Here is a 20,091-nt window from a genome sequence, read left to right on the forward strand (position 1 = left end):
AGAAAAATGTAAAATATGGAGCCAAATTCCGGTCATAAAGATTTGAAACCCAGATAAAACAACTTAAAAATTTTAAGCTGAAATATTGGGGCTTAAGATAAAAAAAAAAATAAGTGTCTGAAACTTTCTGCTATACCAATATAAATTTAATTTCAGCTTCAATTTTTTTTCACTTTCAACTTGTTGTTTATTTGGGTTTCAAATCTTTATGACTCTGATTTAGCTCCATATAGAAGCATTTAAAAAATCTTTGGATGCAAAAAGAAAAAACATTTTTACGTCTCAGTTCAGGAGCTTCCCCTAATTTGAATGCTCGTTTTTAGTCCTCAGTTGATGCGTAAAACCTGAAAATTAATGTCACTTTGAACACAAACCAAATGCTCACTCGGTAAATTTAACCCTAACCCTTGACTCTTACCATAAACCCATAACAAACACATTTTGTTCATCATGAAGAATTGAATATGTTAATGATTATGTTCTGAATGTGTCATTTATTGTAATTTAAAGTTTGCTGTGCATCTGCTGGGTTTTCAGGCTCCAAGAAACGAGCGCGATGGCTTCAGGCGCGACGCATCTTTTCCCCAACCTGTCCGAGCCTGCGCATCCCCAACCGGTTTCTGAGAGAGGGTACTAAAACCTGGCTAGTGTCCGGTCAAAAAAGTCACTTCTGCATCTCTTAAAAGACTTGAATAACTGATTTATATGAGTGTTTTCAGCTGTTTATATATATATTTTTTTCACAGGGCATTGTATCCCTCCTGCTCGCAGTGGGCACCGCTGTGTTGCAGACGGCAGCAACTTGTACGTCTTTGGAGGTTACAACCCGGACTTTGAAGAGGCAGGTGGCTCTGAAAATGAGGACTACCCTCTTTTCAGGGAGCTTTGGCGGTATCACTTTGCCACGGCCACCTGGCAGCAGGTCCGCACAGAAGGATACATGCCCACAGAGCTGGCTTCTATGTCGGGTAAACATTAACATGTTATTATTATGTATGAGGTTGCATTCATTTCTAAGAGATGCTATCCAATAATCTACACGTTACTTATTTAGCGTTTTTTACAGCTGAAGTGAATTTTTGCATAAATATATAACTTGGTTGGGACTAGCCGTTCCACGAGGGTGCTTCAGCTTTGTGTTTTAACATCATCTCTAACACCTGGATGCATCATTATCAATGCTTTTCATAGATCTGATGGGTGCCTGAAAGACATGGTGTTCACTTATCGTTTGTTATTTTAAAACGTATAAATCATGTCACATTTTTTTTCTTCAGATGGTTAGATCTGCCAATCAAAATGTTTTTTTATACAAAATATTAATTTAAAATTAAGATCTAAAAATCTGAATCATCAGGCAGAACTTGAGCAAGCAATATTTATTTTAATTTCATGAAAATCTGTAAAGCTGTGTTCACATCGCCCTTGGCAACTCGCATTCCAGTGCCCACTTTTAATGAAAAGTCTTATGTAAACACCTGAAAACTTGCATTTTGGGTTTCTGGGCTTAAAACTCCCTGCTTATACAGCGCTAGTTTTTAAGTCAGTTTTTGGTCTTAACGTTCAACAAGTTCAACATTTGATTTCTTGAATGTCAAACAGCGGAACTTTGACCTATCAGTAACTTGGATTTGTTATTGACATAGGAGAGGCATCCATGTTTTTTCTTCCAAATTTATTGAACAAAAGCACAAGAAACAAGAAACGCAATAAAAAATGTGTAAATAATGTAAAATACAGTGACAATAACAAACAGCCAAGGGGTTGGTTACACAAATACATGCAAATATTCAGAAATATCAATAGCTTTAAGTCTATTTGGTAGTAGAGTGTGATGTTGATTTATGTAAAAGAAAAAATTACATGTTTGAATATGGAATTTTGAAAGACTTTTGTAAAATATTATGCTTTTTTGAGTTTTTGAAATGACAAAACAGTAAATTTTCGCAATAGGGATAATTCATGGAAGTGTCAACCATTTTAAAATTTATCTTGTTGGATGAATTGTGGTTTGTGTCTGACCTGAGTCTTTTTGTACGGCTTCAACATTTCGCACCAAACCTTTTCCAACTGTAGGTAGCGGACATGTTCTAATAAACAAAAGAAGAAGAAGCCCCTCCTTGCTTGTCCAGTGTGAACATTACGTGTTGTCATGTAGCTACTAGCTCGTTCTTGAAAGCTCATACATAACCATGTAAATGTAGCTGAAGATTTTCTCTGTATTAGTGTTGATGTCTGTCTCTGTTGCAGCTGTCATCCATGGAAACAATCTTCTGGTATTTGGTGGCACGGGGATTCCCTTTGGTGAAAACAATAGTAACGATGTTCACGTCTGCAATGTTCAGTATCGACGCTGGAACTTGCTCAACTGCAGAGGGAATAAACCCAACAAGATTTACGGACAGGTAACGTTTGGACCAGAAGTGCCACAAATGCCACAAAGATCACAAGTATTCATTCACAATCTCCACTTTTTCAGGCGATGGTCATTATAAACGGTTATCTGTACGTGTTTGGAGGGACAACAGGCTACCTTTACAGCACCGACCTGCACAGGCTGGACCTGACCACCAAAGAGTGGACCCATCTCAAACCCAACAACACACCTTCAGATCTACCTGAAGAGAGGTCAGCAGGTGATCGCTGAGGGATCAGATTCCCAACTGCATAAATTCCTTAAAGTCCACCTATGACAATTTTTTTAAATTTGAAAACGACATTCTCAGTAGTGTTTTAATTATGATTATGACATTTTTAGCCAATATCCCACAACCCAAATATCTTTAAAAAGCAATTTTTCATGTTGATCTAAAGCCTGCGTCTGCAAAATATCCTCTGAGGGGGCGTGGCTTTTAGACCTGACTGGAGCTGCTCCGTCTCGGAAACCCAACCCCTCCCCCATCTGATTATGGTAGCTCTGTCTCTCACTAGCGTAAATCATCACCACTGCTTCACAAAATTGTCTAGCAGTATCATTTTGAGCTTGATGTCAGCTCAGACGAGGAAGTGAGGAGCTTCATGGACCGAACTTTCAAAGACTTACAATACTTTACAGCTGCGGTCAAATGAGCCGCCGTTCGCATTTCCGTGGTCGCATCAAGAGCTCAGTGGAGTCTTGCAGAGTTTTTGCAGCGTTCTCAGTCCTGCTACCGTAAGTATTGTACGAAACTCACAAAGAAATCCAGCGACGGCTGATTTGACCATGAAAATGCGAATGGTGGCTCATTTGACCGCAGTCAATGCCGTCTTATCTTCTCTGGCTCCTGATCTAAATACGCTACCCGGGCCAGATGAGGGGTTTAGCGCATGTGCAGCAGAGCTCTTCTGACGTATTAACTGTTCATTAATTCAAACAGAGCGTTTCTGCAACAGTTTGATTGACAGCAATTTAAAAGGAGAAATACTCAGAAATGCAAAAGCGAAATTATTTCTTATTACATTTGTTCTCTTTTATAAGAAAATGCCTCACAGATATCCTAAAAAACTCAAAAAACACGATTTTCATGGGAGGGGACTTTAATGATTTTTACATTTTAGATACAGGCATGAGCTGGCTCATGATGGACAGAGAATATACATTTTAGGAGGTGGGACTTCCTGGACATCATACTCACTGGATAAAGTAAGAGGAGTGATAAGTTGAGCCTTTTTGACATAGTAAGGGGAGCACTTATTTATATTATAACATTTCTGTTTTTCAGATTCATGCATATAACCTGGAGACAAATTACTGGGAAGAAATGGTCACTAAACCCCATGAAAAAATAGGTATGTGATCCTAATCAGATTTATATTTCCATATATCAGAAACCTTATTTTCTTATCTTTGATTTTTACCAGGATATCCTGCTTCTCGCCGCTGTCACAGCTGTGTACAGGTCAAAGACGGTGAGAAACCCCTCAACCCGACTTGGCATTCTGACATGTTATATTTGAACTCACGCGTGTCATGTGATTTGCATTAACCTGCAGAGGTGTTTGTATGTGGCGGTTATAACGGGGAGAGCATCCTGTCAGACCTGTGGAGGCTGAACCTGCGCACCTTTCAGTGGATGAAGCTTCCTGCTGTCATGCCTGAACCTGCTTACTTTCACTGTGCAGCAGTCACTCCGGTTAGTGAGATGTTATACTATAACATCTTTAGTCTTCTGTAGATGTTAGTGTTGTAGAGATGTTGTAGAATAAAATGCAATTTTAACACTCAATCCAGGCTCTGATTATCTATCAGGGGGAAAAAGATTGGTCATACTTCGTCTTTACACAAGTGCTATATATAATTCATTGATTATTTTTTCAACACAAAGGAACATTTTCTGTGATAACGTTTCTGAATGCATGTCTACCTAATTCGGCCTTCCTGTAGGAGAATTCTCAAATGTTTCCTTTACAAGTTTCCACCAATCATCAACTTGATTTGATTGAATCTTCATTCTCTGTAAAATGTTTGAACTTGGAAGATTTTCTCTACTCTAGCTTCAGCTTCGTCTGATTTTTAATGTGTGATAGACTAATAAAGCAAAATAAAATGACGCAACAAAATATAATATAAACGTGAATCCATAGTTTCTCCAACTTGGGCATCTTTCTCTGCTGCTCAAAGCAAACAAAATACTGCCTTTTGTAATGAAAGCCACAACATTTCCCTCTGATAAATAATCTTTAAAGTTTATTTCTTGGTTTTCTTTGTGATTTTTCATCTTACTGTTCAAAAGAACCTACAAAATTGTTTTTATTTTTCAATTGATTTCCTCATATTTTGTCAGTTCATGTCAAATGGGAGTTTTTTTTAATGTATTTTTTTCTTATTTAACTTTTGACTGCTCTTTTTTTGTTAGGCTGGCTGCATGTACGTCCACGGCGGTGTGGTCAACATTTCTGGTAACCGAAGAACCGCCTCTCTGTATAAAGTGTGGCTGGTGGTGCCCAGCCTGCTAGAACTGACCTGGGAGAAGCTGCTGAAGATGTTCCCTCACTTAACGCAGCTGTCCACGCTTCAGCTGCTCAGCCTGGGACTGACCCACACTCTAATCCAGAGGCTCAAATAGACTCAACACAATGACTGAAACGGACGAAGCCGCACCGAGGCTGAAGGTCGTAAAACGGAGCCAAGATGGCTACAAAAAATTCATTTTTAACTTTTTTTTTTTTTTTTTTAAATATGAGTGAAAAAGTTTTGAGTTTGTCATGCTGCTATCAGCGCAGACAGCCGACGGGGTGCTGATTTCAACCTCAATGCACTTCAGACACTTTTCCTGAGTTTGTGATTTCAAACATGCATGTCAGTTTGTGTCGTCACAGGAGAAACGGAGCATGAGAAATCACCCGCTAGTGAGCAAAGCAAACCGTCCTTCAGGTAAACCCATTTCGGCTTGTTAAAGGGCTTGTTGCAATTTTGCAGATGGAATTTCGTCACATTTAGCTGTCGTATCTTTTATGATGGGAGTTAGCCTTTAATTTTTGTGGAAACGAGTTTGAAAAACCTACATGACAAAGAAATTGCATTGTATTTTATAAGGTCCAATACTTAAAAATCACATTTTTAATCCTGATATTTCTGCAGTTCTGTTCACCAAATTGGAAGTCGCTCTTTATCACTGTGAAACTTTATTGTACTCAACAATTGGGGAATTTTTCCATCTTTGACCAAAGTGGTTCTTAGGTTTCTAACTTTTTTTGTGCCTTTTGATTATTTAAAATAGACCTGACTCCTGTCTGAATTGCATTGATATATTGCAGTTTTTTTTCAGCCTCATAATTACCTAAAAGAGTGTGCTGTCTATTTTCTAACAGTTTTCCAGAACTTTCAGCTGATATATTTATTCTTTGACTTTATGCCTGAACTCCACTTTAACCTTCACACTCAAGAACTCACATTAAGTGCTATTATTATTTTCCACTGTTTTTCTAGAACATTTTGCATCTAAAGGAGTTCTAATCCTTGTGTGAGAAGTTCTAAAGATGCTAAATACTGTGATAAATGTAAAGAGCTTAAAACCCTTAAAATCATCTTTTTTTTTTTTTTTAAATCTCTATTTTTTTCCTGTTACGTTACTGAAACTCTTAAATACTGTGGATCCTTCCTGGCACGTTTGCCACCAATTCACCAGCTTTACACTCAGCCTTTTATTTCCATCCATCTAATGTTTTTAACCAAGTGCTTTTCTTTTAAACACCTTTTTTATAATGTTATGGCTTTATTTATCTGCTTTTGTTTTTAAATAGAAAACTAATCTGCTGGATAAATGCATTCAAACTGATGTTCATGTGCACGTCTTAGGCCTGCATGTCAATTCATTTCAACATTTGGGAGGAGACAAAGATCTGTCAAAGCAAATAAGACTGCACTGTTTTGTATTTTTATTTTTTTTGTCTGTGTCAACAATAAAAACGCAGACGAATACTTTTTACAATTTGATGTTTATTCATTTTTTATCTATAAAGTGCAAGTTAGTTTGATCACATTGTATGGCTTACAGTAGTTGTCCAAACCTTCAACAGTACCTGAAAACATCAGTTGTGCATGATAAAAACAGCTTTTTCTCTTTCAGTAGTACAAACACTATTTTAAGCTAGAACTTTTAGCAGAACTTCCTGCCGACTGTTTTAAAATTAAAAGATGTCATCAAAAGTACATAAAATCTTAAACTATTATACATTCTCAAATTCAGTCAAAGATCCACAGATAATGTCACCGCACTTAAAAATTCTGACTTTTAACGGAACAAGTTGCGTTCAACAGCCGGCTGGAGATGGAGCAAAAAAATAGAGAGCCAAAAGGATGAGGTAGACGACCACCAGCGCTGTACCTGAAGGAAAAAAAAAAAAACAAAACAGCAGAGCTATACACAGGAAAATTGAAAATGAGTGAAGGATATTGAGGTTAAATGTTTTAAACCACAAAATACAACTGTATTCTGCACTGATGCTTGTTTTCTTAAATATAAAGTTTTAAAGTAATATCAAACTAAAGCTTTCAAGGTAAGAAATGGTTTAGCATGCCACTGAAATTCATACAATTGTTTTTTTTTTTTTTAAATTTGGTCCACTTTGAGGATGGTCCCTACAAAATATACCATGAAAAATTGTTTCTGAACTTATCAGAAAATGTTTTTCCACTTTAAGCATTAAATACCCAATTTTTTTTTAGAGATTTATTTGTGACTTATTTTGTTTTAAATTCACGAGAGTCCCATCTTACTTCTGTATGATTACAACTCTAAAACTTACTAAAACAAAATCTTCCAAATCCTTGGTAATCACCTGTCCCTTATGTAATACAACTTATAAGTATATTTTATTTGATTCTAAATCCAACTTTCAGCTATTGGATTCTGGATTTTTTTTTTTTTTTTTTTTTTTTTTTTAGGTTACATTTTTTTAGCTAAAAGTGACTGTGGGGTGATGGAGGTGATAAAAGGGCGCCATTTTACAAATAATTTGTGTTTTTACATATTTCTTTTAGTATGTGAAAGTAGAAAGACATTATTACATTAGCAATAAAAACTGCTTACATTCAATGTAAAAGTAGCTTTGGTCAGTGGAGACATGCTCGTTTGTCTGACCTCTTTGCCTCAGTAACCATAATATCATTGTCAAAATATGTTTGAGTGTGATAATGAAGATACATCAATTTATCAATTTTGTTGTTTTAAATGTATTTTGAGGTTTACTTTAATATGAACATATTTGAGGTCAACCTGAAATATATAATTTCCCTTTCCAAACCTTGAAGTGCTCTAAAACTCACCCTGAAAATAGTCCGACTTGCCATCCATGAAGATGTAGTTGACTAAAATCACGCTGAATATACTGGCCCACAGGTGCAGGTCACTGAACAGCAGTTCAAAGCCCACATCCTGAGGAGCACAGAGGCGGAGTCTGATTACACAAAGACAGCCTGCAGGAATTCTCAAATCCATACAGGAAATGAAGAATGGCGTCTTACACAGAAGGCGTTAAACACGACCAGGATTGGAATCTGCAGCATGCAGACCTGAACCGCAATACAGCTCCCAACCTCCAAACTGCAAGAAACCAAACAGAAATAAAGACCGAAATCCCCTTTTAACGTACGATCATGAACCGGCCGCTACCTGAGACTGATGTTGTTCTGGAGTGCAAACTGGATCCCGTTGACGATCTCTGGGATCTCTGGAACCATCGCCAGAACGGTCACCCCAATGAAGTACTAAAAAAAAATCAAAGAAGTTCAGAGAATCTAAGTCTAAAAATGGTTTGCTTCGCTCAGATGCTGACCTGCGAGATGTTTGGTTGGCTCAGTATGGGCTGGATGTGCTCCGTAGTGAGATCTGCACAGGCGGATGTGAGGACGGTGGCTATGATGAGGATGACCAGAGACCGCCACCGCGACCAGTGGACCACCGTCTCATGGTGCTCAGTCACTGCACAAACACAAAGAGAGATGAAGCTGCACTCTATCAACAAATGTCCCCTTTAGGAGAAACTTTAGACGCGTTGTACCCTGTCCTTCTCCAACGTGAATGTTGTAAATGTGGGAGTGTGTCTTCAGGGTGAAAATCAAACCAATGATGTAGGCGATAGGCAGGAGGGTGGACACTGAGTACACCAGTGGCCTGGAGGGAAAAAAAACAAACCAAGGTTTAATTTTTTGGCATTTTAAAAAATCTCTGAAATAATGGAATAAAAAATTCTTAAAATGTTGCTACTTTTTAATTTGTGTGTACATCGAGAAACTTCTTTGTGCACGTGGCTTAATATTTTATTATTGAGCACTTTGTGATTGTAGAAAAAGACGTGAGGAAAAGAAGAAAACTCACTCGACATGGCTGTGGAACAGCGTACTGTTTTTCTGTGGATGCAGACAAAAATCTGAGTTACAGCAAAGAACACGTGAATCAGAGCGAGAATCTGAGACTCTTGTTGCTAATGACCAGATCGTAGTGGCAGTTGTGGCACACAAACAGGCCGCTGCTGGAGTTGGTGCAGGAGTCGCACACCAGGTTCCCATAAGCCTTTGAGAAGAGCGTGGGGGCAAACACACCTGCCACAGACAGACAGAAAAGCAGGGGTAAGTTTGACAAATTCACTCATTAGCAGAGCTGGAATTTGAAAAGATTCTAACATCCAAAGCAGTAGACAAAAAAAGTCAATTTTTTTAACTCTGACACCAAGTTCCCTAAGATTGGATCTTTTTTAAGTTAAATAGCAGAGGTGACAGGTGGATTTTATTGACATTATATCGATCCAATAATACTTGAGCTTAAGCTGCCTTCTTATTGTCTAATGTAACTGAAATATAAAATGAACAAAAAAATAAACAAAAGAAATTAAAAGGTCTAAATAAATAAAATCAAAAACTTTTTAGTAAAACAGTCTGACAAAAGAAACTGAGGGGAAGTCTAAATTTACGTTTTTTTTTCAACAAAAATTATATTATTTTTGAAAGAAATGAAAAAAAAAGATGAGGAAAAAAAAACGTTATTGTTTCATTGTGTTTTTTCTAAGATGTTTTGGCGACATCTAGTGGCAAAAAAATAAAACTATATTGTTGATCATTATATACATAAAGTTTTAAATGTAAAAATATTGATGCTTGTGAAAATAGGGTATATTTTACTGTATTAAATTATTTTATTTTACTCTGCGAAAAGTAAAATTGTGAAAAAAAAAACAGTTTTTGAACTATTCCTCATCTTTAACCCTTCTGCAAAATATTTACATCCATTTACATTTATATTCAATATGTTGCATTTTTTTGTCATGAGTCCCTGGGTAAAGTCTAACATGTCCCAGGAATGGGTGGACTTAAGGCCAAGTCTCCAGTATCATCATTTTTTTAGGAATTTTTTTCTAAAATATCAAGATTTTCAGTAATTTTCTAGCATGTTTTTAGGATCTTTTTTGATCTCTGTTTTTTTTTTCATTTTGTTACATAAACCACAGTTGAAAATAAAAGAAAACTGCTCTAAGTTGTTATAATTTGATCTATTTCTTATGAGAAATACTTTTTACTGGGTATATTATAACGGGTAAAAATTAGCCGGTAAAAGTGATAGTGTAACTTTTTACAGTGAAAGTGTTCTAGGGTTGAGGGTCTCCATTTCCAAGGTTTGTTAATGAACATGTAGCTTAAACTGCACCACAGGTTGTGTTTCCATGTACAGATGCATATTTTATAACCTATTGCTATATTTTTTAACTTGAGAATTTGCACCAATGTCCAATTTAAACTCAACATTGTGGAAAAATGGCCGTGCAAATTAAAATGCATAGATTTTAAGTTTTAAAAAATAACTTAAAGTAAACTATGTATTAAAATTTAATTTTTAAATACATTTTATAATGCATTTTCAAAATGAATGGTCAAATTGCATATTGAGTGATCAGTTTTTGCCACTTCTGGGTATATATATAAAAAAAAAACTTCCATACAACACGAAAGTACCCAAAGTTGCAGTTCCTCAAATGGAAGAACTAATCGAGTTTAAATAAATAAATCATAAACACAGGTTTTATACAGAACAGTATAAAAAAATTCTTCCATAAAAAAACACTTTTGCGTTTTTACAGTCACCTGATTCAACTGGTTTGAATGCTATTGATCTGACAGTTGTACCTGAGCGCGAGTATTACATTGTCATCAATAGTTTTGACCAATTAAACCATTTTAAAAACTTGTTTGAGTCAAAATTAAGAAAACTCCGCCTTTCGACTGCTCTTTTTTAGGGTTTAGCTACAGCATACTCAAACTTTCTACAGCTATAAATATTTGTTAAAGTGACTGATCACGTGGACTGGTGTTCAGATACTTACCTCCAACAGAAATGAAAAGCAGGGCAGAGCTCACGCCCGTAGAACGACTGTTAAACCTTTGTTCACTGTGCTTCAAGCCTCCAATTATCATGCAAATGCCCTGAGAACAGACAGGGAACTTTCCTCTGTTACATGCTACAAATTACAGGGACAAAACAGACAGCTGAACAGTCAAAAAACGTTAGATTACATATTACATGAATAAAATATCATTTGAGTAAACATTTTCCGTTTTAGCCTATTCCCCCTAAAATTTACAAATGTTTTAATATAAGACTTAGGAGTCACAACAATGTTTTAGAGCAAACACTAGATTATATCTTTGTCTTGATTTCGTCGGTTCATATATTCGGATGACAGAGTTTGGTTGGTTCACACTTTAGCACAATGTTTTTTGCTACTAAAAAAGTCAAAAAAATGTATTCAACTTCAGAAATACTCCAAAAGAAAATAAAGATCTCAAAAAAATTATTTTCTTACTAAATTATTTGACTTAGCATAATTTTTTATATGTGTAATCTGGTATTAACATGGTTCATAAATATTTAAATTTGTTTCTATGGCAACTATTGTCACCAATCAGGAGTGAGCTAGTTTGAAGCCACAACATGCTTTTACTGAGGCATCTGATTGGTCAGTTTATAACTTTAATAACTTGCAATAAAGAAAAAAGATATATCAAGAAAAAAAAAAATTAAGATTAGCAAGAAGATGTTTGGAAAAATGTATCAGAGTAAGAATGATTATTCTAACAAATAGAATTATTGTTTATTTCTCAATAGGAGTTTATGGGATTTTGGCTTCTTGGAGCCAGCAGGTACTTCCTGTTTGGAAAGCGAGGGGGGAGGGGTCAGGCTGTCCAGTGATTATACAGTCCAGGCTGACTCACTGGGATGAAGAGGATGCATCCGAGCAGGGTGCCCGTCAGCGCCGCCTTCACAACCTCCTGCAGACACGGGTTGTTTTCGCGGTGGCCTCTGAGCAGGGCTGTGATGTAAAACGTCAGTTCTGTGATTGACCCAAAGGTGGCGTTGACCACGGCGCCCACTGCAAAGTTACTCTGTGCGGAGATACTGCAGACAGTAACAGTGTTAACGTCTTTTAGTGACTTCCGAAAAGCATTTTCTTGAAGAAAAACTGCTTACCTTGCAATTCCCATGCCAATATAATAAGACAGAGGAATGATGGAGCCAACAGCTGTGGCAAATTTGACATCAGAGCTGGCCCACTGGTTTCCTCTGTCCACATACCCAATGACAAGAGCAACTATGACCAGAGGAAGGAGGTCTGACACGGCGGTTAAAGACAACAGATCTTAAAATGCTGTATTGGTGTACACACACATTCATGTACTACGCTAGTAAAGGATACTGACGGCAAAAACGTTGATCCCATCAACAGTGTACTTGTAGTAGTACCAGTTAGCCGCGTGGTAGCAGCACAAACGTGCTCTGGTCTCATAGCCGTGATGCTAAAATTCAAGTGGACATCCCTCCTGAGTGAGCAGTTATTCCATACTGAGAAACAAGACTGAGCCCAGTACCTGTCTCTGGGAGCTGCTGGAGATGGAGACATCCTCAGGAGGCAACAGCAGAATGACACTCAGAGTCTGAGCGTTCAGTTTGGCAACTGGGATGGTGAAAACCAGGATCCAGGAGATGAAACAGGCCAGAGAGTGAACAATCACCAGGGGAGGGTATCCCAGCAGCAGCCACACGTAGGTGGAGAGGCGATGCTACAAATGAAGATACGTTTGGTTATTGGAGTACCGATTCATTGATTAATCGATTTATACTCCTACGATCCAACCAGATCGCTCCGTCTGAGGAAAACTGTTAATCGAATCCACCAATATCATTGTAAAGTTGTTTAAAAAAATAAATGGATCAATTTCATTGGTTGGTTGACAGTCTTTAATATTTTCAATTGGTCGACCAAAGGAAGTGGAGGCGGGGTTTAGTAAAAAAAATAGGCAGGAAGTGGGTCCTGCCCAGATGAGAGTCTGACAGATTACACATCAATTTCAATTTTGGGTGAGAAAAAGTGACATTTTGTAAAATAAAAGGCATTACAGTAGGAGGGGGATTTTTTTGCAATTTCATTTGAATTTCGACAGAAACACAAATTAAAATGTAATAAATTTTAGGTTACTTTAACATGAATTGAAAACAAACAATGTCACGAAATTTCATTTTTTAAGCATAGAATTGTAAACTATAAACTGCATTTCCAAAATGCATAGCAAAATTCAACACTGAATTGTAAACTGCAAAAAGGATTTTCATTTGAATTTTGGCGCCAAAAACCTCAGACAATTCAAAATGCAATGGATTTTGCTTTTATTTATGATTTTATTTTAGAATATTTAAGATTGACTTGTAACTTTTCATATTGAAATCTAAAATGCAAAATGCATTTTCAAATTGCAAATTGGATTGGAAATGGTTTATTTCAAGCAATCAAAGCTAGACATATTCATAAACAAGGTAAGAGTTTTATATCCATGCAAAGACATATCAAACATAGAATAATAGACATTAAAATGATTTGTAAAACCTCAAGTAATTCATTCAATTACTCGTAAAATACTATATTTTTTAATTTTGTAAACAGAATATAACACAATGTAACTTGGTGGCTGGTGGTCATTTACACATCGTCCAATCAGATCTGCTGATCCCTGCCTGTCACTGACTGGATAGCCACCGTGCAATCTCAAAATGTGTCCGTGCAGCCACTGACTGATCATCAAATCGCCCAGATGCTTTACATTTTCTACTTTTTCTTAAAACCTCTGCAGCCACCACACGGGGTGTAAAAATGCAACTCCCGCCTCCCGACTGCAAATGCCACCTGCCAAATTTGCTGATATTTCTGGATATGCACATATGGTTGTAGTCTGATTCACACTGGTTGAACTTTTTGCTAAAGATGTCCTAAATCAATTTTAGGTCAGTGGATTGAATCATTCAAATTGAACTAATCATATCGGCAACCCACAAATTATGATGTGAATCGAATCGTTAAAATGAATTGTTACACCCCTACGTTTGGTATTTGCTGAACTGAATTTAAACATATGGGAGAAATTCTCAAACTCCTATTGGTCATGCTGTATGTAAGTTTGAAGATTTACCCAATAGGGGGTGCGTTGGGGTCGCTCTAGCAGCTCTGGATCAGATATTTCTGTCGGTGATGGCAACAGAACCGGAGAACTGTCCTCATCCAGGTCTACAGTGCACTCACAGTCTGGCGCTTGTTCACAGCATCTCCTTAAGGTTTTCCCAATCTGGAAAAACATTCACAAAATCAAATCAGATGAGTGCAATAAAAAGACAATTATGAATTTAACAATAACAGATCCCTATTGACCTTTGACCTCGGAAAGAGGCCACCATCTTTAAATTCCCTCTCACACACAAGAAAATCTTTTTTGCACTTTCTACAAATTTAAACTCCAAGGAATTTCAATGACGGTATTGCCTCCTAACTCCTCGTATATCATTGATAAGCTACTTGGGGAAAAAAATGTTGGAAACAAAGTTTGTGGATATTGAGCGACTAGCTTGCAAAAGTGGCAGTCCTCTGTTACTTTCATATTTTTTTTACCAGATTATTGTGAAACTTGAATACACAAATCATTGGCTCAAGCTGAACAAAACGATATGACATACGATATGAACAGATTGGGAATGTGGGCGTGGTTAACACAAAACCTCCGTTGCCAAGGAAATCCAAAAGTTTACTTCTGCCGATTCTTCTAAAAATTACATCGACCTGTTCATCACCCCCAGGCGACAGAAAAATAAAATGGTTGCTATGGAGATAAAACCAAAAGAAAAGCCACCATTTTGAACAAAGAGTTATTTTTATGAATTTGTCGCTTGCAACTCTGACCAGGAGGTCAGAGGGGGGAATAAGGGGGTGTAGAAGCTGCTCTTCCAGCCAGTGCTTTATTTGGTTCAGTTTTGTATCTTGATTGTTCTGATCTCCCTGTTGGGACAGAAGAAAAACACTAAAGCTGAGCAGTACCTCATGAACTGTGCTGCCAAATGGCCACAGCAAGTAGCCGCACAACGTCCAGCACAGCTTACCTGAAGAATGCGAGAATAAACAAGAGTAAAACAAACAGATTAGAGAAATAATAAAAACCGCCGGCCTCTGATGGACTTACTCACCATAGGGAATCCCAATTATAGTAATGAACATGAACGTGCCGACCAAAAGATGTGCCAGAGACACCCACCAACCGAAGAGGAAAACATAGACTATATTTCCAAACGTAATGAACTGACCTGATGACAGGGGGATGGACAACAAAAACATAAAAGCATTTAGGAGAAATAATCACACAAATGTATCATGTTTTGGTAAATGATTGTGTTTTTCAGTTATACTCAAGGTAACAATGAGTCTTTTAGACCCTTTTCTTTTTGTATGATCTTTTTTCAAGATGCAACAATCTTTTTTCAACTTCAAATCCAACAAAATAAATCAGCACCTGGACCCGAGTGTGGTTTAATGACATTCAGCTCAGAGTAAAGCTCCTTCACCACATCTGAGCGCCCTTCGAACGGCCGCTCTGTCACGTGGCTCTTCCATTTTCTGAAACCAAACTACACACCAAAACTGAGTCAAGCATTTTCTGACCTCTCACTTGTGATGGAAAAACCCACTCATTACTTACTCTGTAGTTATTGACGAGTTTGTTGGCTTCCACCTCGTTCTCAGCTTTTATGGTTCTCTTGTTCGGGATTATCTCCCAGCTTTCTTCACAAGCATGATGGCTTGTGCCTGCGGGGAACAAAAGGAACACCTGCAAACACTATTTCTTCAGAGTCTATGCATGCGACACGGTACTAACATGGATGTGCAGGCATGCATTTTACTGCAGGACATGACGAAAGGTGTGGAGACGAAACACAACTGTTTGACGCCATGAGCTGTTCATGGAGCTCCTCGTGACCATCATGACCGCCTGAAGAATCTGCGACAACAAAATAAGAGACAAATTCATCTCTCTCCATATAATTTAAAAAAAATGAAGAAAAATATTTCTCCAGAAGCCCTAACAAATATTTTGTGGTTATGTATGATTTTAGCAGCTCCTCCCAGAACAGACAGTAGATTTTATTGTTTTTAAATGTGGCAAACTGTCCAGATTAAAGAAAAAATCTCAATCTCACAATTTGGTTCCAGGCCATCACTATGATTGCAAAAAATATACATTAAAATACAACCAATCTTTAAATTAAAATCATCTTATCTGTTTCAAAAATATTTATTTATTTTGAATGATCAAACTTTTGATTTATGGATAAGACAGAAAAAGCACATTTTTCTTTATATACCAATACAAATTATGTACCAGTATATAACATATAGTTAGTATAATTTAGGTAAATTTGAACATAAAACAAATATGTCTTCTCTTTTTCCCATTACTGTCATTCTGAGTTTCATTAATTTCATTACTTAAATTGAATTTATTGTATCTATTTTATTTAGAGCTCATGCACAATACCATTTGAGTCTGTTTTAAATTGTCTTCTACAAAACAAATGTACTTTTTCTTTGTTTAGAAACCAGCTTTGTGGTTTTCACAAAAACGAAGTGGTTTGTCTTCAGCCAGACCGTCAGAAAGTGTCAAAATCGGAACTGCTAATTTTGTTTTCTATTCCTCATTTCATCCACCTTGTGCAATAAACCAGCACCATCTGACAGAAAAAACCCACAACAAGATGCAATTACTATTATGCCTTAACTGCAGATGTATATCCAAATATACTTCTACTCAGTGTGATGCAAAAACCCAGACTCTTCTGCAAAAATCAGTTAAAGTTTGACATTCGGAAATTGGACTTAAAGCAGGTTAAGCTGACAAAAAAAAATAATAATTGTAAAAATAAATTAACTAAAATTGTTGTAAATTAAGGCGTAAATCAAAATTTTACCACCAGCTTGATGTCTTAAAAGACATAAAATAAAAGATGAATTCCATAATTTTTGCTTCTTTTGATTTTTTTTGTTATTCAACCTTCCGACAAGTTTATATGTTCAAAAGTTGTTTTTACTTTACTTGTGATCTCAACTTGTGTTGGTTTGTACTAAGGAGTTTCACTGTATGATATTTTGTATGTGCAAAATTTGTCAATAAAGTTTGTTGAAATTAAAAAAAGACGATTTCCACCATTGATCGTTAGCTAAACTTGTAAACTTTTATCTTCAAGCTTATAAACCTATTTCTACACGTTTATATTATAGCTCTTGTCAATAAAAATGAGGTCACCGCTTTATAAATGTGTGGTGACGTAGCTACTTAGGGGGCGTGAACCCTAAATACATCAATACATTGAGATTTTTCAGAAATTTTCCAACGTTTTGTGGCTTTTTGTCTCAACAAATAACACGGAAAAAGGCCGGGCAAAATCAAATAGTAATGTATTGTAATTAAAGAACATGGAACGCCACAGTTAGCAGCTACAAATTAAGTTTCTAATCTGAGTAACGAGCTCACCTAATGTCAATTCTGTCGGCCTCCTCCTGCGACTGGTCGTGTCTGAGCTCTGCGTGGACGACAGAGACATTCCCGCCGCGTGAAGACCAAACAATAAATAATTTAACGAATAAAACACCCCACAGTGACACACTTTAGCCTAACACACCTCCCCCTCAATCAGATCAGGCGCTTCTGTCGCTCCGCTACACAAAGCGGATGTTGTGCCGCCTAGAATGTTGGGAAATGTAGTCAAAAATGAAACAAGGCAAGCCCACAATTAAGCTAACACTTGTCTTGCTGTAAAATAGATTTATTTTATGAACACGTTGTTTTTGGTTATTTTAAGAAAAGGTTGATTTTGAAAGAATATATTTACTTAATGTATTGATAATTATGGCTAAATACTATATATGTAGAAATCTAACTGTTATTAAAAAAGCCAGAGTTTTTTTAATGTTCACAAAGAAATTGTTTTGCAAATTAATGAAAATCCAATGCAAAAGCTGTTAGGACAGTCGAAGCCTGGACTTGTTTGGCATCATATTTTATTATCATTATTATGATTCCTTTCTTTTGTTACCCCGTGGCAAGTTCAAATTAATTATTCTGTAATTCTCGGTATTGGATCATTTATTCTTTCTATGTGCTACATTTTGAAAAAAAAAAAAAAAAAAAATGATATTATGAACATTATACCTTTACAAATCTGTTTTACACATCTCCTGATTTTACAAAGAAAATATTATACTAATTAAACTAAATGTAGTGATAAAGCTCCAAATTTATTTGGTTTATTTTCCCAAATCCATCATTATTTACAATATTTCATTTTGTCCAAACACAAAAAATAAAGTTTCACAACTAGATAGATTGTCATGATTTTACCTCTGTTTTTTTTTTTTCTATTTTTTTCCTATAATAACTACCCAGGCGTTTATCTTGAAAAATTAGTTATTGTTCTGTGTTCTGTTCTACATAAGAGGATTAAGGCCATGGAGGAATTAAACGGGTATGGATAATTCTAAGTTTAAAGTCAGAATTCTGACTTTTTTTTCTCGGAATTCTGACTTTTTTCCCAGAATTCTGTCCTTTTATGTATTTTTTATAAAGATTTAGAAACATATTAAATTTCTTACTGCTACATTTCATCTCGTACCTCCAAAACCCAACATATTTTGTCTATAAGGGTTGAGCTTAAAAATATATATTTTTTCAATTGAAAGAAAATAACTGAAAAACTGGAATTTAATCTTAAAACTACCAAGAAGTTATCTATTTAATCATTATGTTTACATTCAAGTCGTCTTAGGGCCACAAGGTACTTAGCCTTTGCTGTTATTTACAAAGATGACAATTTAAGTGTATGAAGTGATCTTTATAAATCAGTCAAATATTTTTTTAAATGCACTCATTCCCCTTTGGCTGCAAGTTGTGGCAGAAACCCTTTATAATCTTCAAATTACAAGTATGAACAATATTGTTTCCTTTAAAACAATTAGCAGTCTAATCATTTTCTCTAATATGAAAGTTCATATCTTATGTAGTTGAAATGTGTGCTATTTTTGTAATTGTATTTCTTTTTATATATTTTGCATTTAGTGAACTACTGCATTAACTAGCTTGCAATACTTTTCGCATTGTGTCTCTCATAAAAAATATAGATATGGTTATTTTAAAAAATGCGTTTACTATTAATTGTTGCCTTTTGGAGTAAAATTTTATGCTTTTGTCTGTATTGCCTTTTTGACCTTAAGAAGAGGATCCTTCTGTAAGACGGCATATTAGGGCCTCGAGGGCATCATGTCTGTGGTGTGATTGAATGATTACATTGATGCTGTGGTGTTTTGTGACAGTGTTTTTTTAACACTTTGTCTGGATCAATGAAAACATTTTACACTTTGAAAATCACCATTCGAAACCAAGTTTTGTCTCAGAATTGCATCAAACAGAACAAAACATCAAAGCAAGCTAATTGAATGTTGATTGGTTTAATCCAAGTCATTACAGTTTATTCCACCTGAGTCTAGGTGATTCTAACAGATTGTTTGATTGTTGTCAAAATGATCCTATATGAATGCAAGTCCAAACCAAGATAAATGCTCTTTCTCTTCAAATGATTTGACATTAATCTTTCCATAAAATTTATTATTCGTCACACTATTGATATATCTTTTGTTTCGTGATGCATGAGACCTTTTCCCCTAATTTTGCAGTAAAGAGAGTCAGCTAAATTTTTTCTGACACTCTTTTGTTACATATTATGTCATGAAATCCTTTGTACTGTTTTGCTTTGGGGTTTTTATTGACTAACATCTCTTAAACACATAATTCACACATAATTCAACTGTTCATAATTCCAAATATGTTTTAGCTTTTGTTATAACGATTTAAGTTACAGCAATGTGTTTTATTTTTTTCTGTATTTAACTGAACTATGTTGCCACTCCCATTACATGTATGTAATAGGAGTGGTCTGACATTGCCACAGGCCCCTCATCAGATGTTATGTCATGGACAAATAGCTCCACTATATGGTCAAACATGAGTATAACTTAAGAAATTAACAGAAAATTTTAATTGAAAAAAAGTTTTTTGTCTTTCCATTTCTTTATTTCACATAAAATAAAATAAAAAAGTCAAATTCTTTAAGCCTATTTTCCCTACTTCTCGGTACATAATTTTCCAAACAATCTTTTTAAATGAAATTATTAATTAAACCAAATATTCATTCACAAAAAAATATGTTCGAGATTGGAAAATGCAAATTTAAAGTTTTATTGTTGTAATCAATATTGATT

At 35.9% G+C, this 20,091-nt stretch overlaps 2 protein-coding genes across 3 annotated transcripts in view; one reads left to right on the forward strand and one right to left on the reverse strand.

Annotated features, from left to right (window-relative positions):
* The window catches only part of LOC112152903 (kelch domain-containing protein 10), a 7,297-nt gene extending 890 nt beyond the window's left edge, over nucleotides 1–6,407 (forward strand). Inside the window, exons 2-10 of the mRNA XM_024282754.2 lie at nucleotides 538–630; nucleotides 747–968; nucleotides 2,251–2,405; nucleotides 2,480–2,628; nucleotides 3,538–3,622; nucleotides 3,702–3,768; nucleotides 3,841–3,888; nucleotides 3,973–4,112; nucleotides 4,836–6,407. Coding sequence (XP_024138522.1) covers nucleotides 538–630; nucleotides 747–968; nucleotides 2,251–2,405; nucleotides 2,480–2,628; nucleotides 3,538–3,622; nucleotides 3,702–3,768; nucleotides 3,841–3,888; nucleotides 3,973–4,112; nucleotides 4,836–5,045 — 1,169 coding nt within the window. The 3' untranslated portion in view covers nucleotides 5,046–6,407. The remainder of the gene's footprint in view (nucleotides 1–537; nucleotides 631–746; nucleotides 969–2,250; nucleotides 2,406–2,479; nucleotides 2,629–3,537; nucleotides 3,623–3,701; nucleotides 3,769–3,840; nucleotides 3,889–3,972; nucleotides 4,113–4,835) is intronic.
* cax2 (cation/H+ exchanger protein 2) lies at nucleotides 6,009–17,557 on the reverse strand. Of its 2 annotated transcripts, none has more exons than XM_036212467.1 (20): nucleotides 17,312–17,557; nucleotides 15,722–15,781; nucleotides 15,482–15,588; nucleotides 15,296–15,410; nucleotides 14,973–15,089; nucleotides 14,827–14,888; nucleotides 13,931–14,083; nucleotides 12,338–12,529; nucleotides 12,166–12,265; nucleotides 11,940–12,081; nucleotides 11,684–11,867; nucleotides 10,795–10,894; nucleotides 8,913–9,022; nucleotides 8,799–8,830; nucleotides 8,482–8,594; nucleotides 8,257–8,402; nucleotides 8,094–8,188; nucleotides 7,946–8,024; nucleotides 7,748–7,856; nucleotides 6,009–6,806 (listed from the first exon to the last, which is right to left on the reverse strand). In XM_036212467.1, exons 1-20 carry the CDS (start codon nucleotides 17,379–17,381, stop codon nucleotides 6,733–6,735), a joined length of 2,160 nt encoding a protein of 719 aa, XP_036068360.1. In that variant the 5' UTR covers nucleotides 17,382–17,557; the 3' UTR covers nucleotides 6,009–6,732. The 2 variants fall into 2 exon arrangements, with proteins under 2 accessions (XP_036068360.1, XP_036068359.1); XM_036212466.1 differs by having other exon boundaries at nucleotides 15,659–15,781; nucleotides 17,312–17,556.
* Nucleotides 17,558–20,091: the final 2,534 nt, after the last annotated feature.

Source organism: Oryzias melastigma, linkage group LG6 (genome assembly GCF_002922805.2).
Source record: "Oryzias melastigma strain HK-1 linkage group LG6, ASM292280v2, whole genome shotgun sequence".
Classification (NCBI taxonomy): domain Eukaryota; kingdom Metazoa; phylum Chordata; class Actinopteri; order Beloniformes; family Adrianichthyidae; genus Oryzias; species Oryzias melastigma.

Bases quoted from the DNA above. Each gene is read 5' to 3' on its own strand.
- cax2 (XM_036212466.1), bottom strand. From the start codon at position 17,381: ATGTCTCTGTCGTCCACGCAGAGCTCAGACACGACCAGTCGCAGGAGG. The intron at 15,782-17,311 runs GTGAGCTCGTTA...TTGTTGTCGCAG, and splicing joins GCCGACAGAATTGACATTAG to ATTCTTCAGGCGGTCATGAT. The intron at 6,807-7,747 runs GTGAGTTTTAGA...TTTTTCCTTCAG, and splicing joins CAAGTCGGACTATTTTCAGG to GTACAGCGCTGGTGGTCGTC.